General features: G+C 60.7%; 1 protein-coding gene and 1 long non-coding RNA gene across 3 annotated transcripts; both read left to right on the forward strand.

Annotated features, from left to right (window-relative positions):
- Positions 1-115: 115 nt before the first annotated feature.
- SIVA1 (SIVA1 apoptosis inducing factor) lies at positions 116-5,261 on the forward strand. 2 transcript variants are annotated; one of them, XM_010998603.3, is made up of 4 exons: positions 116-291; positions 2,301-2,495; positions 3,194-3,341; positions 5,077-5,208. In XM_010998603.3, the coding sequence occupies exons 1-4, from the start codon at positions 174-176 to the stop codon at positions 5,132-5,134; spliced, it is 519 nt and encodes a 172-aa protein (XP_010996905.1). In that variant the 5' UTR covers positions 116-173; the 3' UTR covers positions 5,135-5,208. The 2 variants fall into 2 exon arrangements, with proteins under 2 accessions (XP_010996905.1, XP_064342394.1); XM_064486324.1 differs by lacking the exon at positions 3,194-3,341 and having other exon boundaries at positions 5,077-5,261.
- A 789-nt stretch (positions 5,262-6,050) lies between these two features.
- LOC135321353 (uncharacterized) lies at positions 6,051-9,176 on the forward strand. The gene is made up of 2 exons (XR_010381099.1): positions 6,051-6,463; positions 7,413-9,176. It is a non-coding gene; the product is annotated as an uncharacterized LOC135321353 (long non-coding RNA).
- The last annotated feature ends 123 nt before the right edge of the window (positions 9,177-9,299 follow it).

The raw sequence follows: 9,299 nt of genomic DNA on the forward strand, positions 1-9,299 counted from the left end.
CCTATCCCGTGTCTCCCCGGGCACGAGCCCCGCCCTTCCCTCGCCCTCTGCCTATCCCGCGCCGCGCCGCGCACGAGCCCCGCCTCCGCCCCGCGCGGGGCTAGACGCGCGGCCCTGACGTCACGCGCGACCGAGGCGCGGCGAGGGAGCTGCGCCGCTCTGGGCCAGCGGCCATGCCCAAGCGGGGCTGCCCGTTCGCGGACGCGGCCCCGCTGCAGCTCAAGGTGCGTGTGGGTCCGCGGGAGCTGAGTCGCGGTGTGTGCGCCGAGCGCCTCTCGCGGGAGATCTTCGGTGAGTGCGAGGTTGGGCTTCCTCGCTGCGAAGCGGGGCCTGGGTGGGCGGTCTCCGCAAGCCGCGCCCCCGGCGCCGTCCGGCCGGTTTGGGAGCGATGAGTAGGGCGTCGGGAGTGCCCCCACCTCCCCTGCGGGGATGTTTGACGAGCGCTTAGAGCCTCCGGGCCCAGTGAGAGGCCAGGGGGTGGGATGTCCCGGGCGGGATAAGCCGCGGAAGTGCCCGTTGTCACCCGAGAGGCGTTTGTGGAGCGCGCCTTCCCTGCGTGGCCCTGCGGCTGCGCGGGAGACCCTGCCTCCGGTCCAGTGGGGGACCCGCAGGAGGAGGGGTCTCCAGAGGTCACCAGAGCAGGCACCGGTCGCCGCAGGACCACTTGCCGGTGCCAGGTCGCGGGGAGGAGCAGTCTAAGCCGAATCCTACAGCGTTAGGCAGGCAGAGAGGGAGCGGAAGGGAACTCCTGGTGGAGGCAGTAGCCTGTGTGAAAACCAGAAAGCCGGAGAGTGCAGTAGGACTCAGGGTGGCTGGATGCCAGGGCCTTCTCATCTGGCTTTGTCATGCAGATTCTAGGTGCACTGATATTACAGGTCGTCATTTTGAGGTGGTTAATACCCTTGAGCGGGGCTTACCTCACCTAGTGGTTGGGGCACAAGGTTTGTGCCCGTGCAGTGGTTAGACAGTGACTTGGGTGTTTGTAATGGAGTGTGCCGCCGTGCACTGGAGACCTGGGGGAGAGCCCAGCCTGGGGAGACCCTGCTTCTCTTCGTCCTGCTGTTCCTGCACTCCCCACCCCCCGCCCCCAGCTCCCCCCATCAGCACTGCTCAGCCCTTTCTTTTCTCGGACACTCCGGTTGCAAATGCAGATGCTTTCCGAGACTATGCAGGTGATAAAAATGAGTGAAGCCACTTCGTTGGTACATTTCATTGATACTATGGCAAAAGTGCACATGCTCTCCCCCACCAGGAGATTCAAAAAATGTAAACACTGTGCAGACAGAGAGAAGAATTAGTAACAAATGAAGAGGGAGTCAGTCCAGCCCTTGGCCTTCTTCCTTGACCATGATGTCCTAGAGCACTTGCCAAGGCTCATCACTTGCAGGACCCCCTCAGGGGGTGGCTGCTGGGCATCTGGAAGGAGGGCCGATGGAATGAGGCCAGTGTGAACTCCTGTAACAAATTCTAAGCCAGAACCCTGGCTTCTTTATCTTGAAAGAACTGCAAGCCCTTGAAGACAAGCGTTAACCTCACCACATGACCCCCCATTCCTGTCCTACCACGGGGGGTGGGGGAGGGGCTGGGGGAGGTGGGGCTGTCATCAGTTCCCTGGTACCTGTTGCTTCTGTCAATTGCACATAGCGCCAACAGCTCCTAACGTCACCACCCTGGCTCTGTCGGGACAAGGCAGAAAACCGCAATTTCTGGGGCTGGTGCCCAGCATTGACCTTGTGGAAGCCCCAGTTCCCTGATGAAAGGCACTGTTCTGGGTGCTGAGAAACCACCTCAGCTCTGGGGTTGGGGTGTTCAGGGCCCACAGAGGTCTGGAAAGTTCTAGGGTACTTTGTCGGGTGCCAGTTGCTGCCATGTCTTTTGCCGGCCGCTCTGCGGTAGGTGAAGGGGTGCATGCTGGCCTGAGGCTTAGCTCCGAGTCTCTGGCTGTGAACTGGTGCACCACAGCGCGGGGGCTTTGCCTGCTGAACAAAGCCAGATTGTGGGTGCTGGGGCGGAGAGCGGCAGCAAGGAGGTGAGGCCACACGGATGGAAAATGAGCCGAGTGACAGGAGAGGGAGCTCAGGTGGGGCTGCAGGGTCCAGAACCTTCTTGGAGTGGGTAGCCACCGAGTCCCGGCAAGGAAGAGCAGGAGGGCAGAGGGAGTGGGACCCAGCTCGCTAGGGAGCAGCCGGTTGGGGTGACGGGATGACGGCTGAGAGGGGACTGAGCACAGCTGGCAGGATGAAGTGCAGGAGCTTCCACGTGGCGGATCTGTAAACGGAGGAACCATCTGTCTTCCCCAGAGAAAACCACACAGCTCCTCTTCCGCGGGGCCCAGACCTACATGGACCACACATGGGAGGAGGTCTGTGCCATCGTCGACACGCCGGAGTCCCCAAAGCCTGGCCCCATGGAAGCCCCTCGCGCTGCACGTGGGCAGATGCTGATCGGACCCGACGGCCGGCTGACCAGGAGCCGAGCCCCGGCCTCTGAAGCCGGTGAGTGAGGCCGACAGCGTACCCTTCCCGGCTGTGTGCGGAGGAGGGGGGCGGCACGCAGGCTTCCCTTTATTCTATGGATCTCTTCCTCCTTGACCAGGCAGGAGCTCTGCCCAGTCTGCCGAACCGGGCAGACGCCAGAAGAGCCAATGTTAGGAGGCTCTGCCCCTACTGACACCCATGCCGGGAGGTGGTGACCGGCTTCTGACTGTTGGGTCAGAAAGAGCAGACCCCTCGGGGTGACCCCCTGTGTGTCCTGCCGGCTTTCCCCCTGCAGCTCCTCAAAAGGGCCCTGTCTGTGGGGAGTGCCTGTTTGGGTCCCTGTGCAGTGTGGCGTGCTTCTCGAACTGTCGCCCATGTCCTGGTTAAAAGCTCTCCCACTCTGGGTCTGGGCGGGGCCCAGGGTGTGGGGATCAGACTTTGAGGTGCAGATGTGAGGCACAGGGGACGAGGGCCTGGAGGGCTCTGGTGCGGACAGTCAGGGGAGCCTGGTCCTTCCAGGACCCGCATCTAGGTGGCGGGAGAAATGGGAGGAGCAGTCAGCGTGGAGTCGCGGAAACCACCTGGGGTCTCCTGTTGAAGCGGGCCTGGGTGCTGTGTGACTCACCCAGTGTCCGGAGGACCCAGTGAGGTGTGGGGAGGCAGTGGCCCCCAGCACTCAGGTCCCCTTTGGGCTGACAGGTGTTTCCTCCTCGCAGACCTGGCCGGGGCAGCCTGCTCGTCGTGCGTGCGAGCTGCAGACGGGAGGGCGGCATGTGGCCAGTGTGAGCGCGCCCTGTGCGGGCGCTGTGTGCGCTCCTGTTGTGGCTGTGGCGCCGTGGCCTGCGCCCTGTGCGCCCTCGTGGAGTAAGTGTGGGCCCCACAGGGGGGCGGGAGAGCAGGCCTGTCCAGCGTTGCCCGTGGCCACAGTGATGGCAGTAAATACTTGGCCCTGCTTGAGTTTCTTCTGAAGTCCTCGGGTTGTTTCTGGAGGAAACCCAGGCCTTGCAGATCGCCAGCTCTGTACTGGGCTGTGGTCTGTCCTGGGTGATTCCTGCTCTGGTCCGTTAAGCCCTCGGGTCAGGGAGTCTCATGTGGTGCTTCTGTGTGCTGTGCTCCTTAGCAGAGGATATCTGACGGGGGAGGGCGGGAGACTCGAGCGGGTGCAGCCGCGGGCAGGGGGTCCCGTGTCCCTGCCCAGGAGCCCTTGGCCTGTCCCAGGGGCCACTCTTGGCTGTCGGTGGGACTGGGCCGTGCCCTGTAGGAAAGGGTCTGCAGACCTCAAACTGGCCTAGTCCCAACAGTCCTTAAGACCCGCTGTGGAAAGTTAACATCTGCCAGGAGTGCCTCACTGGCAGCGGGGGGCGTGGGACTCTGGTCTGGGGATTACTTTTCGGGCTACTTACAGACGTGGAATCCTTTCTTTTGTCTTTGCCAGCTTAATTCTTCTTCTCCTGTTTATATGTAAACTGAAAAACGCAGGGCCCTTCCAGCGGCCAGTGCCTTTTCCCTGGAGGGCCACTGACCACACAGAAGGGCAGGCCATGGGGCGAGGTGGGCGCCCGGCAGGTCCTGGGTAGCGGGGAGCTGCCCAGATCCCTCAGCCCGACCCACTGCCGTCCGCGGGGAGTCCCTAGCTGGTCTCTTCCCGCCTCTGCTTTCTATGTCCTCGTCCCCAGGCGCCCTCAGAGCTCACGCGGAGGTGCCTAGGCAGCCTGCTCTCACCGCGCACGCATTTCTCTGGGCCACGGCCAGGGCAGGGGCTCTGCCCCTTTGATAAACAGATGGCTTGCCTTGGTCACAAGGCTGCAGTGGCACCCCCCTCCCCCCGAAGCCAGGCCTCGGCCTGCTGCACCCACAGCCCCTGCCCGCCCCCTGCCGCCTCAGCCCACACCCAGTCATCCTTCTGGCTCTCAGTATGGCCACGGGCAGGTGGTGCTGGTGGGAGCCGGCCCGGGCTTCTGGTCCACACACCGGGGGGCACGCGGCTCCAACTCCATGCTGATGTGTGTCAGACAGGCAGCATGTTGCCAGATTCCTGTCCCTTCAGGGTCTCTCCTGGTGAATCAGTTTCCCCGTGATTCACTGAATTGCCTCGTCCTCACCCTGTTTGATGTGCTTCCCGTGGGAACCATCAGGGGCCAGTAAACCCTCACCGACCACTTGGAAGGTTTCTGTGGGGGCTTCGGGCCCACTTGAGACCTGGGCTGAGCCACAGGTGGGCTCCTCTGCTGTGTCCGTTGGTGGGGGCGGCCTGAATACAGACACACATCCCACACGGAGCCTGGCTGTCAAGGAGCGGGGCTGACACCCCCAGGGGCTGAAGGAGGTGGTGCTCTGGGCCCAGGGCGCTAGCACACTTGGCCTTCTCTCGAGGTCCTCGGGCCGCCTTCCCTGCACGTGTGTGTCTTTATCTAAGGACACCATCCATGTGGGATTGGGATCCCCACTGCCCGGGACCTCATCCTGATTGCATCTGCAGTGAACGGCCTGTCTCCTGATACAGCCAAGGGCCTGGGGGCAGCACCTCACCCTGTAGCTCCAGGAGCACGACCCTGCCTAACGCCAGCTCCTCTCTCTCCCTGCCCCCGCCGTGTCGCAGCGGCAGTGACGTTCATGAGGAAGTGCTCTGTGCCAGCTGTGCCATGTTCGAGGCCTGAGGGCGGGAGTGGACGCCAGCCCTGCCCGGACGACCTGGTGGTGTCCACGCTGAGGAACTGTGGGGTGGGCGGGGGGGGGTTCTATTTTGTATTTTGTATTTTGTGCTCCTGACAACAGAAGTGAATAAACCCTTTATATTTGGACGAGGGGACTCACTTGTCAGCAGCCTCTAGGGCGTGTGGCCTGCCCGGCCCTGGAGGGAGCCCAAGGTGGCGGGGGGGCAGGCCTGCGCGCCCGCTGTCACCTGGCAGCTCAGTCAGCGCCCTGAGCTCTGGGTAAGGAGCTGCCCCATCACCCTGTTTACAGGTGGGGAAACAAGCCCAGCGTGTGCGGGCCCAGGTTGTCTGACTCCAGTGCACCGTGGGGTGGGGCCGTGTCCCAGGCTGTCCCTGAAATGCCACCGTACACCGTTGTCTGGGTGGCTGAGGTGCTGGGTGACCTACCCCCAGGAGTGCTGGCCGGCAGGGGTGATGGCCTGGCTCCCTTTGGGGCGGTCTGTGTGGCCTAAAGGGAGGGGAGTGGATGGGAGAGGTGGTGGGGTGGCCTGGAGGACAGCCGAGGGTGAAGGCAGAGTTGCAGGCTACAGGGCCTCCTCACCCGGTGCTGGGGCCCCAGTTCCCACACACCAGGGTCTCTGCAGGGCCCCAGCCTCCCTGAGGAACCGTGGATGAGTGGAGAGGTTCTTTGGGGCGGGGAGCAGGCGGGGCCAGCACGGCATCCTGGGGGCAGTGGGGTCTCTGGACTGTGTGGGAGGGCAGGTGACCTGGGTTCCTAGAGGAAGCTGGGTGGTGGGTGGAGCCGGGCTGGGGTGGGGTTTGCTGCTGCGGGCTGAGTGTGAAGCCACTGAGGCGGGGGCGGGGCTGAGGAGGCCACAGGGGAGCTGGGTCTTGGGAGGGTTGCAAGGGAGAACTTGAGGTCTTCCTGAACTGAGAACTTCCAGAGGCCACCCCGGCCCAGCTGGCGTGAGGGCCTGGCTGTCGGGCCATCTGTGCTCTGGACACGGGCAACAGCGTTCCGTTAGCTGTCCTCATCGTGGGGTCTCCTCCTGTCACCTGGCTTCCCGCGGGGGCCTGGGCCTCCTTCCAGCGTTCCCTGCAGACTGCAGCCCCAGTGAGCGCGTGACAAGGTCGATGCTCAGCGTCACCAGGGGACGCAGGTCAGCGTCACAGGGAGGGGCCGCCTCACACCCATCGGGGTGGCTACTTGCTAAAAACAACAGAAAACAAGTGGTGGCAAGGGTGTGGAGCCACTGGAACCGTGTGCGCTGCTGGTGGGGACGGGAAATGGTGCAGCCGCTGTGGAAAACGGCATGGCAGTTCCTCAGAAAGGTAAGCAGAGCTACCCCGTGACCCAGCAGCCCCACTCCTGGGAGAATACCCAGCAGGGATTCAGACACCTGTGTACTGTGTTCGCAGCAATATTATTCACAGTAGTAAAAATGCTCAAACAGACCAAGTGTCCACTGAGGGATGGATGGATAAGCAAAACGTCGTCCATCCACACAATGGAGTATTACCCGGCCTTAAAAAAGGAAGGAAATCCTGCCACCTTCTCCAGCATGGCTGGGCCTTGTGTGCGTCATGCTGAGTGAGACAAGACAGTCGCAGGAGGACAAGTTCTGTGTCGTCCCGTTCATGTGAGGTCCCTGGAGCAGCCGGGTTCATAGAGGCCAGGGAGGGGGTGCCAGGGCTGGGGGAGGCAGGAGGAATTCGTGTTTAATGGGAACAGGTCCACTTTGTGAAGATGCAAAGGTCTGGGGACCGATGGTGGTGACGGTGGCACAACCACACAAATGTACTTAGTGCCGCTGAACTGGTCACTTAAAAGTGGTTGAAGGGGTAAATTTGACAGATTTTACCAGTTAAAATATTTTACAGGTTAAAAAGACAATTGACTGTTCAAAGCAAAAATAATAATGTTCTTTGGGGGTTTTGAACTTGTGGAAACAAAAGTTACGACAGTGGCATCGAGACCAGAGATGGAGGTGTCGCTTGCTGCCCTAGGGGTTCACGTGGGAAGCGCTGTCGTTTCAGCTGCCGGTAGACTGACTAAAAGACCGGCACTGAAGCCCTAAAGCAGCCAGGCCGGAGCACAGTCATCCATTCAGCAGAGATTTATTCTAAGTTCTGCACGGAGGGCAGGGTGCAGCTCCCTGGTAGGGCACGTGCTTAGCATGCATGAGGTCCTGGGCTCAATCCGCGGTACGTCAGTTTAAGAAAATACATAAATAAAACAAAAAAACTTCTTAGAGTTTTTAAATAAATAAATCCCACACAGAACCCTGGATTGGATCCTGGAACAGAAAAGGAACATCAGTGGAAAAACCGATGAAATCGAAATAAGTCAATAAAAGGGAGAAAATGGGATGTTAAAAAATACTCATTCAGTCCAAAATGAGGCTGACAGAGAAGAAAGAAGGCACAAAGAGCCAGCGGGACACGCAGAACAGCAGGAGGCTGTTGCATCTCCACCCAGTCTACCTGCGGCCCCACTGGCGGCACCAGGACGGAGGTCCGTCGGAGAGCCCAGGCAGCAGCGCAGAGCACGCCCCCCGTGTCTGCTGTCCGCAGAAGTTCACCTTCCGACTAAAGGCACATCAGAAGTGAAAGGATGGACTACGTAGCTACCGAGAGATGAACCCGCCTGTGAGCAGGCAGCCACTGGGTGGCGGCGTCCTGACCCCAGCGCGAAGCACCCAGCTGCACCCCCCTTGCTGGCTCCTCACCCAGAGCTGCTGACCGGCCCACAGCCCCCAGGGCCTCGTCTGCAGCATGGGGTGCGGTCAGCGCCTTGTTTACGCACACCTGCCGAAATGCGGGCACTCCATGTGCTGAAGGCTCCTCTGTTCCTGACTTCCTGTCCCTCTGGAGGCCGGCCCAGGGCCCAGAAGAGCAGGGTGGGACACGGAAAGGCACCACAGCCTCCCTGCAGCCCAACTGGTCCTCACTGCCCAGGCCCCTCCCTGTCTGCTCTGGTCTTTTCTCCCCCAGGTGCCCGTCTCCTTGCACCCCCACTGCTCTGCCTGGAAGGTCAGGGTGTTCTCAGGGAGTCCCCCTTCCCTCTTTTCCTCGTGGCCACACCCACCTGGCTGGGACACACAAGATTGTGATTGTGTCCAGGTCATGACCTTGAAGCCTGTCCTAGGCCACAGGAACGGTCCCTAAGGCCATCACCCAGTCACTCCCACAGCCCAGTCATCCCCCCATCAGCTAAGGGGTCCCGAGGGAAGGAGCAGCTCATGCCCCTCCACCTGGCCAGCTGGGCCCCCCGACGGCCCAGCTTCAGCTCCGTTTTCCACAGCACGCCTGCCACTTCAGGGTACCACTTGCTCCAAGTTTGAGGATACACTGCTGTGTTTTCTGGTTTCTACAATACACTTTACTGTGTTAAAACACACGTGACATAAAAGCCCCTGAACCTCTTTCAAGAGCACATTTCTGTAGCGTTGAGTGCATTCACATGGTTGTGCATCCGTCACCACCATCTGTCCCCAGAACTTTCTCATCTTCCCAGACAGAAGCTCTGTCCCTGCTGAACACCACTCCCCTCCCCCAGCCCCGGCCCCCCCACCCTACTTTCTGTCTAAGAATCGGACGGCTCTGGGACCTCAAGTAGGTGGAGTCGCACAGTTTCTGCTCCTTTGTGGCTTCCTCTTCACTCAGCGTGATGTCCGCAGGGCCCATCCGTGTTGGGCAGGTGTCGGAATTTCCTTCTTTCCCCAAGGCCGGATGACATTGCGTCGTGTGGCTGGACCACGTCTTGGTAGCCCCTTCGTGGTCCACGGGCAGTTGGGCTGCATCCACGTTTTGAGGCTACGGTGAAGGGTGCTACTAGAGGTGCAGGGTTACCTCCTCCAGACCTGCCTGCTCGCGACTCTTCGTAGTGCGTATCCAGAGTGGAATTGTGGGGTCACTGCAAACTCGTTTCTCAAGGACCCTCCCTGCTGTTCTCCATTCCCTCCAGCAGTGCCCAGGGCTCCAACTTGACGCGTATGTTTATGTATCTGAAACCTGAATCCAAAGCATCACTTAATAGGTAACATTTGGTGTGTTTGTGGTTTCCAAAAAAACTGTGTACTGGAGTGAAACCACCAGTTCTGTAAAGGACTGCCCAGAGGAGAACTGGGCTGCTCTGGACACCGCCCCCAGCCGGACTGACCCCCAC

This window comes from Camelus dromedarius, chromosome 5 (genome assembly GCF_036321535.1).
Source record: "Camelus dromedarius isolate mCamDro1 chromosome 5, mCamDro1.pat, whole genome shotgun sequence".
NCBI lineage: Eukaryota > Metazoa > Chordata > Mammalia > Artiodactyla > Camelidae > Camelus > Camelus dromedarius.

Bases quoted from the DNA above. Each gene is read 5' to 3' on its own strand.
- SIVA1 (XM_010998603.3), top strand. From the start codon at position 174: ATGCCCAAGCGGGGCTGCCCGTTCGCGGACGCGGCCCCGCTGCAGCTC. The intron at 292-2,300 runs GTGAGTGCGAGG...TGTCTTCCCCAG, and splicing joins CCTCTCGCGGGAGATCTTCG to AGAAAACCACACAGCTCCTC. The intron at 2,496-3,193 runs GTGAGTGAGGCC...TCCTCCTCGCAG, and splicing joins AGCCCCGGCCTCTGAAGCCG to ACCTGGCCGGGGCAGCCTGC.